Source organism: Leucoraja erinacea, chromosome 8 (genome assembly GCF_028641065.1).
Source record: "Leucoraja erinacea ecotype New England chromosome 8, Leri_hhj_1, whole genome shotgun sequence".
Lineage (NCBI taxonomy): Eukaryota > Metazoa > Chordata > Chondrichthyes > Rajiformes > Rajidae > Leucoraja > Leucoraja erinaceus.
The window spans coordinates 2,758,353-2,779,965 of NC_073384.1; the positions used below are offsets into that span (position 1 = coordinate 2,758,353).

The 21,613-nt window shown below is 46.8% G+C and overlaps 2 protein-coding genes across 2 annotated transcripts in view; both read right to left on the reverse strand.

Annotated features, from left to right (window-relative positions):
- Positions 1-20,368, reverse strand: part of mdh1ab (malate dehydrogenase 1Ab, NAD (soluble)) — a 259,183-nt gene extending 238,815 nt beyond the window's left edge. The window contains exon 1 of the mRNA XM_055638877.1: positions 20,358-20,368. The gene's annotated coding sequence lies outside the window, so the exon portion shown is untranslated. The remainder of the gene's footprint in view (positions 1-20,357) is intronic.
- ehbp1 (EH domain binding protein 1) overlaps positions 1-21,613 on the reverse strand; it is a 373,177-nt gene that overhangs the window by 59,263 nt on the left and 292,301 nt on the right. The window contains exons 19-22 of the mRNA XM_055638879.1: positions 16,636-16,766; positions 3,884-4,022; positions 3,586-3,695; positions 2,428-2,551 (exon numbers count right to left, since the gene is read on the reverse strand). Coding sequence (XP_055494854.1) covers positions 2,428-2,551; positions 3,586-3,695; positions 3,884-4,022; positions 16,636-16,766 — 504 coding nt within the window. The remainder of the gene's footprint in view (positions 1-2,427; positions 2,552-3,585; positions 3,696-3,883; positions 4,023-16,635; positions 16,767-21,613) is intronic.

Genomic DNA, 21,613 nt, shown 5'->3' on the forward strand with positions numbered 1-21,613 from the left:
TTTATACTCTCTAGAATTTAGAAGATTGAGAGGGGATCTTATAGAAACTTACAAAATTCTTAAGGGGTTGGACAGGCTAGATGCAGGAAGATTGTTCCCGATGTTAGGGAAGTCCAGGACAAGGGGTCACAGCTTAAGGATAAAGGGGAAATCCTTTAAAACCGAGATGAGAAGAACTTTTTTCACACAGAGAGTGGTAAATCTCTGGAACTCTCTGCCACAGAGGGTAGTTGAGGCCAGTTCATTGGCTATATTTAAGAGGGAGTTAGATGTGGCCCTTGTGGCTAAGGGGATCAGGGGGTATGGAGAGAAGGCAGGTACGGGATACTGAGTTGGATGATCAGCCATGATCATATTGAATGGCGGTGCAGGCTCGAAGGGCCGAATGTCCTACTCCTGCACCTAATTTCTATGTTTCTATGTTTCTATCCATGTACCTGTCCAAATGTATTTTAAATGTTGCTCTAGTACCTGTCTTAACAGCTCATTCCATATACCAACCAACATTTGCCCCTCAGGTTCCTATTAAATATTTACCCTCTCACCTAAAACTGCCCTCTAGTCCTTGAATACCCTACCCTGGGGAAAAGTCTCAGCCAATCTATTCCCCTCATGATTTTACACACCTCTGTAATATTACCCCTCCTGTGTTGGCCTCCCCATCTTCTCCCCATAGCTTAGGCCTTAAGAGTCCAGGCAATATTCTTGTAAATCTTCCCTGCACTCTTTCCAGCAGGGTGAGGGAATCTGAACACAATTTTGCCAATGCAGCCTCACCAAAGTAATGTACAATTGTAACATAACATCCCAACTTCTAAGCTCAATACCCTAACTGATGAAGGCCAATGGACCCAAAGACTTCCTGACCACTTTATCTACCTGTGACATCACTTTCAAGGAACTATGTTCATGGCAATGAAGATGAAACGTAGTCTTTGAAGGTGGGGGGGTCACATTTCCAGCAATGTTTCTGAAGGTAAATTATATTCTTCAAATCTTATTGTAAAACAGCTCACATTTTACCTTGACAAGGCAGTGAAGTGGGCGGAGAGAGCAGAATGGGGCGACGGAACAGTCGGACAGTGATAATGCAAAAGCTAATCTGTGTTCATATCACACTTCTAATACAATGACATTTATGGAATTCCATGCCACAGAGGGCAGTGGAGGCCAAGTCACTGGATGGATTTAAGAGAGAGTTAGATAGAGCTCTAGGGGCTAGCGGAGTCAAGGGATATGGGGAGAAGGCAGGCACGGGTTATTGATAGGGGACGATCAGTCATGTTCACAATGAATGGCGGTGCTGGCTCGAAGGGCCGAATGGCCTCCTCCTGCACCTATTTTCTATGTTTCTAAATATCGAAGAGCGCTTGACGCAAAGAACAGGAATGCTGCTTACAAACTGAATGACAGGACAAGTGAATGACAGGACAGGTGAGCAAAAGCTTGGGCAAAGGCAATGAGTTGAAGGAGCAGAGCAGGAGGGAGACAGGGTGAGGGATGAACGTAAGATGGGGTTGAAGGTTGTTCAGCTCCCCCCTGGCTCAATGTTGAGATGAGCTCATTGTCAAGTGTGTTACAGCCTCGTCCTAGGTTTCTGCAAATGTGGCTGGAGGCAGCATTGCTTGATGACAAGAGGGCAGTCTGAGTCCAACATGTCCCCGTTACTACCTGTGGTGAAAGCTGCACATGTGGGTCCTCACTCAAAGGACATATGTGCGTTTCACCACCATCTATGTTGAGGCTTTACTTTCCCCCCAAGTGCTGAATGATAACAATTTACTGTGGTAAATGATCCCCAGGCATTTGTTTCTACTCTGTCTCGCTTCCTTTTATCCAAAACCAAGAGGATATGTTTTTATAACTTTTAAGTCAATCAGGTATCTGTAGAATTGAACATTGATGTACATGTCTGTGATTATCATATGGCCATAATATCATTTATAAAGGACGATGAAAATATCAGGGAATGCTTTATGCCTACTGTGAAAAATAATTGTTGAGCATCTATAACAGCTCTCAAATGTTTGCTCTTTAGTGAATACAACCTTCCATTTACACAATATACATGGTTTCATGCAGTACTCTGCTGTAGCAGGCCAACTGCTTTCCTCTGAATCAGGGGAAGAGTGGAGATCTCACATTTTGCTGCAGCATATCAATGAGGCAGGGATATGTATTCCAGCTCTGCATGGATGAGCACACTGTTCAATAGTGCTGGCTCACACAGTATCAGGGTGAGTTATCATTTCCCATGAAGGCACCCTTATCGCCAGTGCCCAGAGAGGTGGCTGCGACTCACAGCCTTTCATTTTCAAGGCAGTTTGCTGAACATTCAGGCTTCAAAGATTCACACTTTCAAACTCTATAAGAGTTTGTGAACACTCAATTTGCCAAAACTGTTTACAGTGTAATTGGGCCCCGTACCTGTGTCCATGAGATAGCGAAGGTGCTTCTCCACCATCGCCGCACGCGTGTCAATTTGCTTCTGCTCATTCTCCAGCGCTGCCAATTCTCCGACAACATACTGACTCGTGTCTTTGAACCCTCTCTGTTGATTAGAAATAAAATATTACATTAAAAATACATAAGGTAATTATAAAAATGTTTCCCTTAATTCAGTAGGGAGAGCAAGCAAAATATTTACAGATTGTGTTTAATGTGCTGCTAGCCATTAACTGAACTCACAGGGAATGAGAAGTTAAATGTAGTCAGTGTTTCCTCTCATGTAAAACAAAACCTAGTGGGTACATATCAGCAGAAAATTAATAAATGGAAAAGCAATTTTAATCTGAGTTTGAGAGTCACAGAGTCTCTACTGCGTGACTCTAAAACTCAGGTTAAAATGCTTTCCTCTTTATTCATTGTCAGCTGATATAGCTCAATAGGTTTTTTTTCTTTATATAAAGCAACGATCAATGTAATATTTTGAGTAAAATAACTGAAGCTAAGATAATACAATCCCAATCTATTTCCTGAATTATTCTACTTGTCCATCGGTCAGTTTCCTCTTTCTGTCGATCAAATTTGTCTTCACAAATCAATTTTACAGATGATCAGCCTATTTTCTCACTGTGCTGAACCTCCCCATTAATTAAGTGAAAAAATTATCATATATATTATATTAATGCAAACATCATTCAGCTGGTAATTCATGGCTGATCCGTATAATGGAAAGGTTGAACACCCATTAACCCATGCCAACAACATGGCTTGTCTGGGAAATTCAAGCAGGTCTCCAGTGACTTTGCCTTCCAACTGAAGCTTGCACCAGCTACTACTGCAATAATTAAAATCCTCCTGGTAGATCAATACTGGAATCTCTTTATGGGAAGTGCCCTGATGGAAATGTCTCAAGGATGCAGAGCTGTGCAAGTCTGAAAAAAATCATCTTTTATCTGACAATTATCACAACACACTGCAGACTAATTCAGTGGTGCACCCCTTTTGCTTTGCATTGAAAGTGTGTGTGATTGACATCTGCAAACCCAACATCTCATTTTTTCCTGGCAATAAAGGCAGTATTTCCTTACATGACTAAAAAAATAATCAGTAATCACTAAAGCATAGAAAAATTAAACATACACTAAATACTTCATCTTCCGATGGCTTTCTTGGAGTTGTTTCACAGATTTCCATCCTTTCCTCATTTCCTTTCTTTGCATCTTCTTGTATTGATCTCTGCCTTTTAATCTCTTTTTTTTATATAGAAAGAAAAAAAAGATATTCAGAAATCGGATAAAACTATCTGCTTCACCCTGAGCATAGCAAATGATTTATACCGAGGAGGTTAATTTCAATCTTGTTATAAAGCTTCTCTAACAGCTGATCAGAATGAAAAGCAATGTAGAATTTTAACGTTCTTATCTCAAGAGTTCCTCACCTGGTCTGCTTTCCACATACTGACTAAATGACTGAAGATGAGTTCGTCTCACAGCTGAATCTTTACTGAACATCACAGGACTCCGCAAGCGTTCGGTAGCTTTACGCAAGCGCTCAGCACGATCATCCTCCATTTCATTCTGTCAGGAATTACCAATTTTTAAAAAATCATTATCCAACATTGCTTTTAACATATTTCTCGTTTTAATTAAATAAGTCGTAATCTTATATATTTGCGAAGGTGAATTGTGGAACAAAGAATAAAATGTTTCTAGCTGGAATCATCATTGACATACCTCCTATATCAAATACTAACATGTCAAGTAATGGCTTTGTTCCTTAATTCCAGCATGTTACATTAACAAATGGGAAATGATCACTTTAGTTTCTCACACTTCTCTGTTCAGAGCGGGTGTCAGTGCTGTGTCAACTGACATGACTCACTAATACAGCCTAAAGATTTAATATGTTGAAGATGAATGCAAGTAGAAACTTTGACTTGCCATTTATTGTCCAAATCAGTGTGAGGTTTATAAAAACTTTAATACAAATAATCAAATGTTAAGCTTTCTCTACAGCTTTAATATTTCTGCATCCGAATTCAACACAGCATTCTGTCAACACAAAATGTTCCCAGAGGGCCAAATAGCTGCAGTGTGTGGAAGCAGCAGATACCACGATATGTTGTACCCAAAAAAGATCACATTCTACTGCTAATCTTGTATTATTTCTAAGTGTTTTGAAAGTAAATAGAGAAAGGCTGAGATGCATGACTAATAGGTTAGTCTGCTGAATGTTGAAATTGGTTATCAAATGCTACCAAGGCTGTCCCCTCCCTCTGCATTAAGACAATAAGTAATGAAGGGGTCCTCTAATGGCCCATTCTCTTGCCTTAAGGAGGTGTGGGATACAGAATCCTCAGGAGAAGGTAACAGTTTACCCTCTCCTACAATCACAGAATGCCTCATTTACAAATATCGAAACCAAATTATAATCACATTGAATCTGCAGTCAATTTCTTCTTATGAACAGAACAGCTTTGGGATTTTTTCTTTAAAAAACTCTACCTTCTCTGACTCTGATAATGAAGTTGTTAGATTTATATTTTAAGTCTGGGGCATTACACAGAAGATACATTTTGTTATAGCAATAAATATAACAAGATAGACAGTTACATTCTTCATTTCAACATCAACGAAAATCCATTATGTGGGCCAGTTAAACTGCTCAATGGTTCATATAATAATATCATGACACAATAGGTTATATGATCAAATAAATCTGTCTATAAATATATTTAGAAAAGAGCCAAGTGTAGTAATATCAATGGACTAATTACTGGTTAACAAGATTCTTTGCATTTCCTAAAATAGCAACAAAACAAAAATGCATGGATGTTTTTCAAACACATTGGCAGCTTTGCTACATTGAATAATACGATTTCTTGCACAACATCTTACCGAGGCCCAGCATTTGTGAACAAATAATGAATCAGTCTAAAATAGTAAAGGAGTAAAAGTATCAGTGCGATTAGCTTGCAAATCCTATTTTGGGAAACCTTTTTATGGTTAAGAACTTCTGCCACGCTACAAATTTATTCCTCTAAGCTCAGTTAATTCAGTTAGTTTGCCAATCTATTGTGCTTTTCTCAAGCCAGCTTCATATTGCATTAAATCCACTGCAGAAAGCTAAATTGAATGAAAAATCAGACTATCTAAGCTCTTCTTTGTCTAAAGAAAACACCACAAGTCTTCCACTGATACATCACTTTCATCGCTGACGTATAGGAACCGACAGTGCAAGGGAAAGCAATGAAATTCATTGTTTTACAACATCAAAGACTTTGGTGCAGAAAGAAATCCTGTCAGCATTGGCGGTCCCCAAAGATACTGCAGGTGGGTGAAAAGTCAGACAACCAAATTTGCTCCAAAGCCAGAGACGTGGTAAGAAATAACTTTGAAAAGTTAAGCCGATGCACTCGTTGTCCATTTTACGCCAAACATTCTATCATGGGAAGAAACAAATTTGCAGCATCACAAAAGCAGCATAAACAACAAGCATACTTGTGTGTCGTTTGTGTTCGTCCTTGGTCTGAACATTTCAGGCATAGAGCCTAATATTTATTGTTTACAATAAGCCAGTAATCTCTCATTTCAATGGTGCATAGGGAGACCATGTGCGTCTCACAGCCATTAGCATCTGCTGATTTTATAATGTGGTCACTGAACAAGGATGTCCTTACTACAATTTTCTCCCTGCCCCCTGGAACTATTCACCATGTCAGATGTAGGACCAAACTTGCTCAATGTCTTTCTTCTTGAACAGGGAGATAGCAAGCTTGTGGACACACACCAGAGGATCACAGTTGACCCTTACCCTGTCACACATGCAAACTTCCCACACAAAGGGAGACACAAAGTGCTGGAGTAACTCAACGGGTCAGGCAGCATCTCTGGAGAGCATGGACAGGCGGCGTTTCTGTCGGGACCCTTCTGACTGATTGGGGGAAGAAAGCTAGCAGAGAGGAGAGGCAGGACAAGGCGAGGGGAGTATTGATAGGCAGAAGGTTGGACAAAGACCAGAGATATAAAAAAAGGAATGAGACAAAATGATTGAAGAGTTGCGAATTGTGAAGCTTGAGGAAGGAATATAGGTGGAGGGGAGAGGGGAAAAATAGGTGTGAGTCCAGATGGGGCACATGGGGGAAAGAAAGGGGTGTGTGGGGGAGACAGGGGGTTGTTAGAGGTGAACCAAAATTCAGCAACTAGAATATGAGTGCTGTTCCTCCAGTTTGCACGTGGCCTCACTCTGGCAAAGGAGGAGGCCCATATAGAAAGGTCAGTATGGGCATGGGGAAGGGAGTTAAAATGGTGAGCCACCATGTGATTTGGTAGGTGTTGGCAAACTGAGTGCAAGTGTTCGGCGAAGGGAATGGCTATGATTGTTTTGTTCAGATTACACTTGGAAGCGTTCAGCAATCGTGGTCTACTTGGCTTAATGCAGGCTGCTGTCCTTGGTGTCTGCATTATCACTGCAGGGCACACAGATTAAAAGATCAACTTTACAATAATGGATAGTGGATTGCAATGAAGACTGAATGGTCTGAAATACATGATCTATTGTGCACGGTGCATTTACAATGAATGAAACTCACCACAAATGTGAGTTCAAGCCATTTGTACCTAACTAATGCAGGAAGATAATGCTGATTTTACAAAATGTTGGTTGGGTCTCGACTGTTGCGTACATTTCTGGTCACCACACACTACACATAGGATGCAACAGCATGGGAGAGGGTGCAGTGGAGATTCACCAGGAGCTTGCCTGGGTTGGAGTGTTACAGTTAGGAAGAGACTGAAGAACTAGGACTATTCTTCCTGGAGTGGAAAAGGTTAAGAGGGGACATGCTTGAGGAATATAAAATTAAGATAGGGTGAATGCAGGAAAGCTTTCCCCATATCAGAGGTGGACAGAAGTAAATGTAAGATTTCTTGACTCTTGAGAGGTGAGCACAATCAGAAGCAGTGGACTGGGAGCAAAGGCTTACCAGGCAGCTCGCCACCAGTTCATTAGACACAGGAGCAGAATTAGGCCATTCAGTCCATTGAGTCTACGCCACCATTCAATCATGGCTGATCTCTCTTTCCCTCTCAACCCCATTCTCCTGCCTTCGCCCCATAACCTTTGACACCCTTACTAATGTAGAACCTGCCAATCTCTGCTTTAGAAATATCCAAAGATGGCCTCCACAGCCGTCTGTGGCAAGGAATTCCACAGATTCATCACCCTCTGACTCATGAAATTCCTCCTCATCTCGTTTCTAAAGGGATGTCCTTTAATTCTGAGGCTGTGCCCCATTGGTTCTAGACTTTCCCACTGGTGGAAACATCCTCCACATCCACTATCCAGGCCTTTAACAATTGGGTACGTTTCAATGAGCCCCCCCCCCCCACCCTTCTACAGGCCCAGCGCGGTCAAACCCTCATCATATGTTAACCCAATCAGCCCCGGGATCATCTATATCTTTGCAAAGATGAATTGTGGAACAAAAAAACAAACAACTTTTTCTTGCTGGAATCATCTATCAGAGATTGACATACCTCTTATATCAAATACTAACATGTCAGGGAATGGCTTTGTTCCTTAATACCAGCATGTTACATAGAATAGCCTTTTATTTGTCATTCAGACCGAAGTCTGAACGACATTACCATATGGGAAATGATCACTTTAGTTTCTCACACTTCTCTGTGCAGAGCGGGTGTCAGTGCTGTGTCAACTGAAATGACTCACTAATACAGCCTAAAGATTTAATATATAGAGGATGAATGTAAGAGAAATCATCTTTAACAATGGACTTTAAAATCTGACCAACCACTGAAGTCAGGCTAACTGGCTTATAGTTTCCTCTTTAGCTTTGCTGCCCCCTTGAACAGCAGAGGGACACTTGCAATGTCCCCGTCCTCTGGGACCACTCCTGACTCTAGTGACTCTTCAGAGATCACTGCTAATACCTCCACAATCTCTCTCAGAACCCTAGGGTGCAGTCTATCAGGTCCAGGTGACCTATCCACCTTCAGACCTTCCAGCTAGTCAGGATACATCAAAGTCCCTCACCCTGAGCACAGGATCGCCCCAGGGTTGCGTCTTCAGCCCACTATTGTACTCCCTGTACACACATGACTGTGTGGCTAGGTTCAGATCAACTCAATAATTAAGTTTGCTGATGACACTGTGGTGGTGAGCCTGATCTCAGACAATGATGAGAAGGCCTACCAGGAGGAGGTGGCTGATCTAGCACTCTGGGTGTCAGGATAACAGCCTCCTCTTGAACATCAAAAAAACGAAGGAGCTGATCGTGGACTTTAGGAGGGCACATCATCCGAGGACGTACACACCATTGAGGATAAAGGGGGATGCTGTGGATAGGGTGAGCTGTTTTAAATATCTGGGAGTCCACATCTCTGAGGATATGACATGGACATCACACGCCGCAGCACTCGTAAGGCAAGGCAGCGCCTTTACCACCTCAGGCAATTGAGGAAATTCAGAGTGTCTCCGAGGATCCTCGAGTGCTTCTACTCAGCGGCTGTGGAAAGCATCTTGTCTGGAAATATTACCATCTGGTTTGGGAATTGTTCTGCCCAGGACAAGAAGGCTCTGCAGAGAGTAGTGCGTTCGGCTGAACGCACTATGGGAACTTCACTCACCCCCCTGCAGGAACTATACATCAGGAGGTGCAACTCCAGATCAAATAAAATCATGGGAGACCCCTTCCACCGCTGCAACGGACTGTTCCAGCTGCTACGGTCAGGCAAACGCCTCCGTTGCCATGCAGTGAGAACGGAGAGGTTGAGAAGGAGTTTCTTCCCAGAGGCCATTCGGACTGTAAACTCCCATCTCACCAGGGACTAACTTTACTGAACGTTTTTCCTTCCAATATTTAATATGTAAAAGAATATGTGTTTGTTTATGATTGTGTTTATAGTTTGTTTGGTTGTTTGTTTGTTTGTCTTTTTGCACAAAGTCCGCGAGCATTGCCACTTTCATTTCACTGCACATCTCGTATGTGTATGTGATGAATAAACTTGACTTGACTTGACGAGCTTCCCCAGCCTCTTCTCCTTAGTAACAGCCACTCCACCAACCTCCTCCCTGACTCTTTGAATTTCAGGTACGTTGTACCTGTGAAGACTGATGCAAAAACGTATTTCATTCACCTGCCATTTCTTCATTCCGCATCACTACTTCGCCAGCGTCATTTCCCAGAGGTCCAATGTCCACTCTTGCCTCTCGTTTACTCTTTATATATCTGAAGAAACCTTTGCTATCCTCTTTTATATTATTATCTGGGTTACCTTCATATTTCATCTTTTCTCCCCGTATTGACTTTTTAGTTACCCTCTGTGGTTTTTAAAAGTTTCCCAATCCTGCAGCTTCTAACTTATCTTTGCAATATCATGTGCCTTCTCATTTAGTTTTATGCTGTCTTACCCTAACCCTTGTCAATCACGGTCACCTTATTCTCCCTTTAGAATCTTTCTTCGTCTTTGGGATGAAAAGACCATGTGCCTTCCAAATTACTCCCAGAAACTGCTGCCATTCAGCACAACAATTGGAATTTGAAAAAAATATGACAAGCATTTTATTTTAATGTTTTGGGAGACTAAGACGACAATGGATCGTGCTCAGAAATATGAATTGATTTGTAGTTAAACTGTGTCTGACAAAAAGAAACCAAGAACTACAGATGCTGGTATATACTCGCTAGAATTTAGGAGATTGAGAGGGGATCTTATAGAAACTTACAAAATTCTTAAGGGGTTGGACAGGCTAGATGCAGGAAGATTGTTCCCGATGTTGGGGAAGTCCAGGACAAGGGGTCACAGCTTAAGGATAAGGGGGAAATCCTTTAAAACCGAGATGAGAAGAACTTTTTTCACACAGAGAGTGGTGAATCTCTGGAACTGTCTGCCCCAGAGGGTAGTTGAGACCAGTTCATTGGCTATATTTAAGAGGGAGTTAGATGTGGCCCTTGTGGCTAAGGGGATCAGAGGGTATGGAGAGAAGGCAGGTACGGGATACTGAGTTGGATGGTCAGCCATGATCATATTGAATGGCAGTGCAGGCTTGAAGGGCCGAATGGCCTACTCCTGCACCTAATTTCTATGTTTCTATACGGGGTTGATGTGGGGTTAAAAATGACCTGGAGCGGGGCCTTACATCGCCCGGCGCGGCTTTAACGGCCATGGGACTTGCTAGTGCCCGCCAGGGTTTCCAACATCACGACCCGGAGCGCGGCCTTGCATCGCCTGGCGCGGCCTAAATGGCCGCGGGACTTACCATCGTCCACCGGAGGCTTTGACATCAGGAGAAGAATGGAGAGCAGGGGAGAGACAAGACTTTGCCTTCCATAAGAGTGAGGAGGAGATTCACTGTGATGGATGTTTGTGTAAATTGTGTCGGTGTGTGTCTTGGTTCTTTTCTTGTATGGCTGCAGAAACCAAATTTTGTTTGAACTTCATTTGAGGTTCAAATGGCAATAAACGGTATTGTATTGTATACGCAAAACCACACAGAGTGCTGGAGGCCCTCAGCGGGTCAGGCAGCATCTCTGGAGAACATGGATAGGTAACGTTTCAGGTCGAGACCGTTCTTGAAATTGTGTTGTCACTTCATCATGACATTTATAGCTTCCAGCAGCACCCACTGTGGTGTTCATGGTTGGGGTATTGCATGTTAAATAGTTAGCAATAGCTGAAGTTCACCAGCACTGTTGAAGCCATACCTGCACCTTTTAAGGGGAGATACTTATTAGTGATGCAATTGCTGCTCAAAGTAATCTCAATACTTTGGGAAATTAGGAATATACCATAACACAGCAAAGATGAGAGGAGATTGACAATCATCTGACACAGCTCGGAACACTTTGTTAGATGAGGTGGACAGGAGGAAAGACCACCTCCATCTGCTGACACCCACCAAACAGCGATGATATGCCCATCATTCTAACAGATTTACCAAACGTTCGAGTCTCACAAATATATATCTATACACAATCAACTGCTCCATCTTGGCACAAACATTACTGAAACATATTGCAAGATAATAACAGCACTTCCCTTTCTCTTGTAGAAGGTGATATATAATTGATACCTACAGCAACCAACTTACAGGACAGAAGCATTCATTATCTCAATGCTCTTTAGGACTGACTGTTCACCTCTAGCAATCCAACTATCCAAGTCTGTGGTCGACCGTGGTGCTGAACTCACTGTAGGCCTTCGAGCAGTTGCACGTAAATCTCCTTGCATCACACTCACCTTTCATCCTACTACCTCTTCTGATTAGAAGCTGCAGAATCATGATTTGGTTGGGTCTGAGTTTATGAAATGTGTTCGCATGGACTTGGAACGTCAATCAGCAACTGAGGGAAGTGTTATGGAATAAGGATTATTTTATCCACTAATGGGACAAGGATTTCATTGGTGAGTTGGAATTTAATGAAGATCTCTAATCGCCCCTGCAATAGGTTGTGGAGCCACCACCTTAAACTACACCTACAAGATCAAGGATTTTGCCTTGGTGACAAGGGAGAAACACAGGTGTTGTGTGACTTGGGAGTCAACCTGCAGTTGTGCACTCATGCAGCAGCCTGCAGTTGTGCACTCATGCAGCAGCCTGCAGTTTGTGCACTCATGCAGCAGCCTGCAGTTGTGCACTCATGCAGCAGCCTGCAGTTTGTGCACTCATGCAGCAGCCTGCAGTTGTGTACTCATGCAGCAGCCTGCAATTTGTGCACTCATGCAGCAGTCTGCAGTTTGTGCACGCATGCAGCAGCCTGCAGTTTGTGCACGCATGCAGCAGCCTGCAGTTTGTGCACTCATGCAGCAGCCTGCAGTTTGTGCACTCATGCAGCAGCCTGCAGTTTGTGCACTCATGCAGCAGCCTGCAGTTTGTGTACTCATGCAGCAGCCTGCAGTTGTGTACTCATGCACTGCTGCCTTTACACATTTTTTTATTATTTAAATGGAATGACCTCTCATTTTTCATAAACTCTTCATAAATTTTTCATAAAGTGGCTACCTATATCCTGTGCTGTTCCAAACCCTGATTACCACCTTCAGACATGATGACCTTTGCTATGTCCTGGAGGCTAAACTGTTTCTGTGGTGTTTCTTTGATTTGACATATCAATTTGGCAAAAACATTTGAAGAATTCCCTTCCTCATCTTCCAATAGTGTCATCACTTATCTTCACCTGGTTTCATATCTTGAAGAAAGACGCTACCTGTGACGCTGCAGCACTTCATTAATACAATGCTGACACAGCAAGATGCTGGAATGCCTGAACTGATATCCTTCGTGTCCTCAGGACATGAGGAATTATTCTGAGAACAACAAGGCATGTTAATCCAGTCCTGCGAATGAACGAGAATGCTCAAATCTATACTGTGGAGTGAAGGAGCAAATTAAGAATTCTAACAGGAAACTAGCATGTCCATGGGAATGAGAATGAGAGACTAATTCAAGTAGTCCAAGAAGGGTAGTCTAGATATTGTGGCAGCTGTGGATTCAGTGCAGTGTTCAAGAAAGGATTCAAATGACTGAGTTTGTTTTTGAAATATAGTCCTGAAAATGCTCAGGACTTCTTCATCACTTTGCTCTCCAATCTAAGTCTCTGCACCACATCTTTTCTGGTGGGGGTGCTAGGATAATGGGTAGCTCTATTTTCTCCACAATTGAAGTCCTGATAACTGATCAGACTTTTCTGTTCAGATGAGAAGTCAATGCTGTCAAATTTGTAATCCCCCTAGGGAAATGTGAAAGCATTATGATATTTAACCGTTCAAGCTAGTTCCACCATTTAATTAGATCATTGTGGAGGTCTGCCAGAAACCTGCTTTAGGCCAACTGCTAAAGCAAGCTGTGAGGCTCAGACCGCCATTTCAGCTTCGTCGTATAGCTCAACCCCAGTGTAGACAGGCAATTTATTCCGATTCACAACACCCAAACTAATGCTTCACTGGCGATGCTAAAAAGTCACAAATGCCCAAATGCCTTTTTTTAATTAATCCTGCGAAAAACCTCTGGTTCCATCACTTGCTGCTCACCACCTCCTCGTGCCCACCCCCTCCTCGTGCCCACCCCCTCCTCGTGCCCACCCCTCCTCCTGCCCACCCCCCTCGTGCCCACCACCTCCTCATGCCCACCCCAGGCCAGCCCCACCCCCTCCTCATGCCCACCCCCTCCTCATGCCCACCCCCCTCCTCATGCCCACCCCTCCTCGTGCCCACCCACCACCTCCACGTGCCCACCCCCTCCTCGTGCCCACCCCCCTCCTCGTGCCCACCCCCCTCCTCGTGCCCACCCCCTCCTCATGCCCACCCCCTCCTCATGCCCACCCCCTCCTCATGCCCACCCCCTCCTCATGCCCACCCCCTCCTCATGCCCACCCCCTCCTCACCCACCTCCTCGTGCCCACCCCCCCTCCTCCCACCCCTCCTCGTGCCCACCCCCTCCTCATGCCCCACCCCCTCCTCATGGTTTGCCCACCCCCTCCTCATGCCCCCCACCTCCTCGTGCCCACCCCCTCCTCATGCCCACCCCCCCTCATGCCCACCCCCTCCTCATGCCCACCCCTCCTCATGCCCACCCCCTCCTCGTGCCCACCCCCCTCCTCATGCCCACCCCCTCCTCGTGCCCACCACCTCCACGTGCCCACCCCCTCCTCGTGCCCACCACCTCCTCGTGCCCACCCCCTCCTCGTGCCCACCCCCTCCTCGTGCCCACCCCCTCCTCCTCGTGCCCACCCCCTCCTCGTGCCCACCGCCTCCTCGTGCCCACCCCCTCCTCGTGCCCACCCCCTCCTCGTGCCCACCCCCTCCTCATGCCCACCCCCCCCTCATGCCCACCCCCTCCTCATGCCCACCGCCTCCTCGTGCCCACCGCCTCCTCGTGCCCACCACCTCCTCGTGCCCACCCCCTCCTCATGCCCACCCCCTCCTCATCCCACCCCCTCCTCGTGCCCACCACCTCCACGTGCCCACCCCCCTCCTCGTGCCCACCCCCCTCCTCGTGCCCACCCCCTCCTCATGCCCACCCCCTCCTCATGTCCTCATGCCCACCCCCCCTCCTCGTGCCCACCCCCTCCTCGTGCCCACCCCCTCCTCATGCCCACCCCAGGCCAGCCCCCCACCACCTCCTCCACCACCCCCTCCTCATCCCACCCCCCCCTCCTCATGCCCCCCCCCCTCCTCATGCCCACCACCTCCTCATGCCCACCCCCCCTCCTCATGCCCACCCCCTCCTCATGCCCACCCCCTCCTCATGCCCACCCCCTCCTCGTGCCCACCCCCTCCTCGTGCCCACCCCCTCCTCGTGCCCACCCCCTCCTCATGCCCACCCCCCTCCTCATGCCCACCCCCTCCTCGTGCCCACCCCCTCCTCATGCCCACCCCCTCCTCGTGCCCACCCCCTCCTCGTGCCCACCCCCTCCTCATGCCCACCCCAGCCTCCTCATGCCCACCCCCTCCTCATGCCCACCCCCTCCTCATGCCCACCCCCTCCTCATGCCCACCACCTCCTCATGCCCACCCCCTCCTCATGCCCACCCCCCCTCTTCATGCCACACCCCCTCCTCATGCCCACCACCTGCCCACCCCCTCCTCATGCCCACCCCCCCCTCCTCATGCCCACCCCCTCCTCGTGCCCACCACCCTCCACGTGCCCACCCCCTCCTCGTGCCCACCACCTCCTCGTGCCCACCCCCTCCTCATGCCCACCACCTCCTCATGCCCACCCCCTCCTCGTGCCCACCACCTCCTCGTGCCCACCCCCTCCTCATGCCCACCACCTCCACGTGCCCACCCCCTCCTCGTGCCCACCCCCTCCTCATGCCCACCACCTCCTCATGCCCACCCCCTCCTCGTGCCCACCCCCTCCTCGTGCCCACCACCTCCACGTGCCCACCCCCTCCTCGTGCCCACCACCTCCTCGTGCCCACCCCCTCCTCATGCCCACCACCTCCTCATGCCCACCCCCCTCCTCGTGCCCACCCCCTCCTCGTGCCCACCGCCTCCACGTGCCCACCCCCTCCTCATGCCCACCCCCTCCTCATGCCCACCCCCCTCCTCATGCCCACCACCTCCTCATGCCCACCCCCCTCCTCATGCCCCCCCCCTCCTCATGCCCACCCCAGGCCAGCCCCACCACCTCCTCATGCCCACCCCAGGCCAGCCCCACCACCTCCTCGTGCCCACCACCTCCTCATGCCCACCCCAGGCCAGTCCCACACACCACGCAGACTTCAAGTGACAGCCTCTCACAGGCACTGAATTCATTCTCACCTCGCCCACACTCAAGGGAACACCTGCATTTACAGATGGCTTCTGGCTGTCCCAAAGTGATTCAAGGCCAATGATGTAATTCTCTTTCTAAGTCAGTGATTTGTCAATGTGCCTTCAGTGATGCTTTACTCTCGGTTCACCAGGCATCAGGCATCTGCAGCTGGTGTGAGTGATCCACCTGATGCAACATTCTGGTTACCTCTTCCAGATAGTGAAACAGGGCTCACATTGCCCTCCACACCCAGATGCACCTTCTCACATTACACTATCATTTCCTTTCTGCCAAAGCCCCCCCGTCACCTATGTTAAAATAATATGTTTGTACTAATCCATGCCCGGGTTAACACCCGTTCAGATCCAAAGTGAGCACTCCTGGTCATACTGAATGCACTGCCAACTCTGAGGCTACGGGTTGGGCAGGACCTTGCCAACCGCACCAGTGTGATGTGGCCATTTCCCACACCAGTGGTGCTGCAAGCTGGTCATGGACACCAGGTACTGGAGTGGCAGCAATTTAGCAAAGACTGGTGTCATTCAACAACAATCGGGGCAGGTTACTTTGCCATAATTTCCTATGGATTGGGAGTGATAATCTGTGGTCAATTGGAGATCGTAATTTGCTCTGGAATAACAGCGACTGTTGATGAAGTGGGGAGGCTGGAGTGAGCACATCAATGGAGGAGAAGGTGTAATCTCAGGTTAATTGTGGGTTGGTGTAACTACTCATCAATCTACGGGGGGGGGGGGGGGGGGGGGTTAATTACACACCAATTGGATTGGTAGTCTGTGCAACTCTTTGTTGATTCCAATGAGATGTATCACTTAATAGCGAGTAGCAATTGCATGCAAATTCAGATTTCAATAAACTAGTCCGATGGATCTATCACAACTGTTTCACACCAACCTTCAGCTCTTCTTCAGCCACACCATCAAGGGAGGCTTTCTGAACACCAGTCGACAGTGAATTCATGACCTGAGGTTGTGCCTCCAAGAGTTTCTTCAGCTTCATGTCACCTGACCTGCTATTCTGACCTCCTAAATTAGATGAGAAACAAACAATGATAAACTCATTGAGAGTGGTGGAAAGAAACAAAGAGCTGGTAATATAAATAGTTACCAAGACAATTACATGATGCCTTGGCTAAGAATAAATCTTCTTTTCCAGATTCTGACAGCTATCAGCTTCAAAAACACAACACACGTGCAAACATAAAGACTAGAAACAGACAACAGGTTATCGGTATTCATGAAGGGAGCACAATGCTGCCTGACTTGCTGAATATTGTTGCTTTGTTTTACGCGGAATCAGAACAAGAAGCACAACAAATTTTCAAGGAAAGCAGGAAAGGTTTCTCAAGCAGTTATTACACAAAGTATCAGGATGTTACCCCATTTAACCTATCACACAAATACCACTAACTTTTATACCAGATTTTATTAATAACATTTTTATTAATAACATTAGTTAAGCAACAATAACTATCTTAAAACAGCAACATAGATAAGCAGAAACGCATCTAACACTGAGTTTGTGCATTTACCAAGTGACATTTCATTTACTTGAAATCACTAATTTTCCATATCAATTGGGCTGCCACGTCTCACATTAACTGGGATGGTTTGGGAAGCTTTGTGAATGCCAGGAAATGCAAGTTTAGGAATTTCTGTGTGCAAACAGCCAAACACATCAAGTACAACTGAGACTGCACTTGCCCATCAGTGAACAAAGTCAGAACTGCAAACCTTTCTTGGGTGAAAGGAAACAGCAACATGTTAGAGGACAAACAAAGACAAAAAATATTGGCCCAGGCTGTTCGTGAAAAATCACAAACATTGGCCAGATGATTTATGAGTAAACAAAGATAAAATGAAGGCAAGAATGAAATTATTATTATTGTTATTATTAAACTTTATTTCAGGCTCAAGGTCCAGCTTCCTGATATAGTAGTGGCCAGAGGATCTGGGGTGACGGAGGAACTGAAGGAAATCCACATTAGACAGGAAATGGTGTTGGGTAGACTGATGTTGGATGAACTGAAGACTGATAAATCCCCAGGGCCTGATGGTGTGCATCCCAGGGTACTTAAAGAAGTGGCTCTGGAAATCGTGGATGCATTGGTGATTATTTTCCAATGTTCTATGGACTCAGGATCAGTTCCTGTGGATTGGAGGGTAGCTAATGTTATCCCACTTTTTAAGAAATGCGGGAGAGAGAAAACAGGGAATTATAGACCAGTTAACCTGATATCGGTGGTGGGGAAGATGCTGGTGGAAGAGAGGTAGCCGAACATTTGGATAGCAGTAACAGGATCGGACCGAGAGCATGGATTTACGAAGGGGAAATCATGCTTGACTAATCTTCTGGAATTCTTTGAAGTTGTAACTAGGAAAATGGATAAGGGAGAGCCAGTAGATGTAGTGAACTTTCGGAAAGCATTTGATTAGGTCCCACATAGGAGATTAGTGGGCAAAATTAGGGCATATGGTATTGGGGGTAGAGTGCTGACATGGATAGAGAAGTGGTTGGCAGACAGTAAACAAAGAGTAGGGATTAACGGGTCCCTTTCAGAATGGCAGGCAGTGACTAGTGGGGTGCCGCAAGGCTCGGTGCTGGAACCGCAGCTATTTTCAATATACATCATGTGGATGAAGGGATTCGAAGTAACATTAGCAAATTTGCAGAGGACACAAAGCTGGGTGGCAGTGTGAACTGTGAAGAGGATGCTATGAGAATCCAGGGTGACTTGGACAGGTTGGGGGAGTGGGCAGATGAATGGCAGATGAAGTTTAATGCGGATAAATGTGAGGTTATCCACTTTGGTAGCAAAAAAAGGAAGGCAGATTACTATTTAAATGGCGTCAAGTTGGGAAAAGGGGAAGTACAACGGGATCTGGGGATCCTTGTACATCAGTCTATGAATGTAAGTATGCAGGTACAGCAAGTAGTGAAGAAAGTGAATGGCATGTTGGCCTTTATAACAAGAGGAGTTGAGTATAGGAGCAAAGAGGTTCTTCTGCAGTTGTACAGAGCCCTAGTGAGACCACACCTGGAGTATTGTGTGCAGTTTTGGTCCCCTAATTTGAGGAAGGACATTCTTGCCATTGAGGGAGTACAGCGTAGGTTTACAAGGTTAATTCCTGGGATGGCGGGACTGTCATATACTCAGAGAATGGAGCAGCTGGGCTTGTACACTCTGGAGTTTAGAAGGATGGGAGGCAATCTCATTGAAACATAAAAGATTGTTAAGGGCTTGGACACACTAGAGGCAGGAAACATGTTCCCGATGTTGGGGGAGTCCAGAACCAGGGGCCACAGTTTAAGAATAAGGAGTAAGCCATTTAGAATGGAGATCAGAAAACACTTTTTCTCACAGAGAGTTGTGAGTCTGTGGAATTCTCTGCCTCAGAGGGCGGTGGAGGCAGGTTCGCTGGATGCTTTCAAGATAGAGCTCGATAGGGCTCTTAAAAATAGCAGAGTCAGGGAATATGGTGAGAAGGCTGTACTGTATGGTGAGAAGACGGGGTACTGATTGGGGATGATCAGCCATGATCACATTGAATGGCTGTGCTGGCTCGATGGGCCGAATGGCCTACTCCTGCACCTATCGTCCATAGTCTATTGTCAGATAAAAGATGACATTACATAGTATACATTGCATATAAAAACAACATAAAATACGTATATAAGCTTTGTAAATTACTTATAAGAGCATCATAAATTTTATACAAAAACACAATACATGGTTTAAAATCCGGAATAAAAAGAAAGATCAGAGTCCTACAACGAGACAACGATAGCAATGTCTCCACAACTGGGATTGGTAGTGTGTAGTGCTAAACCTTACGTTTGATAAGACTACTATGATTTCTTAGGATAGCTTGTATAGTACTGACTCCTGCAGCCACAAACATTTTACTTGCACTACACCATCTAGGTTTCTTTAGTAGTATTCTCATGGCATCATTACAAGCTACTTTAACTAGCGTTGTTACAAAATCCTACTATCAGTGGCACTCCAGATCTGCCTACTGCCTGTGCGTGCGATACCGGAGGCTGTGAGGGGGGTTGGGATTAAAATGCAGATTTTTATTGGTTGTCAGGGAGGGACTACAAGCTGATGAAGAAAATTCGTTCTGCGATCCCGTTTTTGAAATCTCAAAATTTTGTAACATTCCTACTTTAAACTTGTTTTTCTATAGTTTGACCACAGGTGTGCAGTATAGAATGGTGTCCAAATGCTCTAAACAGAGACATCTTCACCACATCTGTACACGCACCAAACTTGCGTAAGAGAATATTATTCGCTTGTACATACAGCATACGCCGTTGATGAAGGATACTTAACTTTACAAATAGATAATAGGGGAAAATCATGGTTAGAATGAATTAGTTTTAATTTACAGCTGTAAGTGATTATATAAAAACAGCATTGCTTGCAGTGATTGGGGTAGACAATATTGTATGAATATTAAATAGTACCGTGTACCGTGAAGGAGCACCATCTTATATCTCCAGTGCCTGCAATGCTCCAACCTACACTGATACAATGGACATTGAATGACATTCTCTCGCCACAATTGGATGCTCAGCGTGTTGCTGGTGGCAGAGGTGTTGGTTTATTTTTGCCCCATGTACTGAGATAGAGTGACACTGTGTGCTTGATACCCAGTCAAATTAGACCATATATGGGTACAATCAACCAATACACATGTACAACAAGTGAGCAGCATGCAGAGTATAGATAGAGGATGAAAAGAGGAGATGGGGGAAAGGAGGGGGGGAAGGGAGGGGGGTGGGAGAGGAGAGAGGAGGGGAGGAGAGGAGGGGGGTGAGGAGAGGAGGGGAGAGGGGGGGAAAGAGGGGGGGAGGGGAGAGGGGGAGAGGAGGGAGGGTGGGGGGGAGGGCAGGGGAGAGGAGTGGAGGGGAGGGGAGAGGGGGAGAGGGGAGGGGTGGGAGAGGGGGGAGGAGGGGGGAGGGGAGGTGGGAGAGGAGGGGAGGGGAGAGGGGGAGAGGAGAGGAGAGGAGGGGAGAAGGGGAGAAGGGGAAGGGGAGGGGGGGAGGGGAGGGTGGGGAGGGGAGGAGGGGGTGGGGAGGGAGGGAGGAGGGAGGGGAGAGGGGGAGAGGGGAGGGGAGGGGAGAGATGAGCAGGAGGGGAGAGGAGAGGTGGAGGGAGGGGAGAGGTGGGAGGGGGAGGGGAGAGGTGGGAGAGGAGAGGTGGGGGGAGCAGGAGGAGGGGGGGAGGTGAGGGGAGAGGAGAGGTGGGGGGAGGAGGGGGAGAGGGAGAGAGGAAGGTGGAGGTGGGAGAGGAGGGATGAGGTGGGGAAAGGAGGGGAGAGGTGAGGAGGGGTGGGGATGGGGAGGAGGGTGGGGGGGGGGAGGGGAGGCGAGAGGAGGGGAGGGATGTGGGGAGGCTAGAGGATGGGAAGGAGGGTGGGGTGGGGAGGTGAGGCGAGAGGAGGGGGGGGAGGGGAGGGGTCTCGCTCCTGTGTAAGATGACGTTCTGCCACAACCAGTGGTACATCTATGCTTCTGCAGAGATCGTCCGCAGTGCATGCCTCTCCGCCGCAAGTCAGTCGGTGGGCCGTTGTCTTTACCTCTCCACAGTTGCACTTGCCAGAGTTCGAGAGCCCCATTTCTTCAGGTTGAGTCCGCAAGTCCGCAACGTCCCACTCCAGTGCGGAGGCGGTTTAGGGCTGTCCAGGTAATATAAGGCAGGTGGTGTCCTGGTGCCATCTGGTGTTTGGTTTTGGTGCCTGGCACGGTTGGCTCTAGTTCCATGAAGCTGTTCCGACTCTTCAAGCGTTTCTTGGCATGTTGGTGATTGTGCAAGGAGTGGCGAGGGTCTGTGTCCGCATTGAGGCGTCCTACTGCAGCTGCCCGA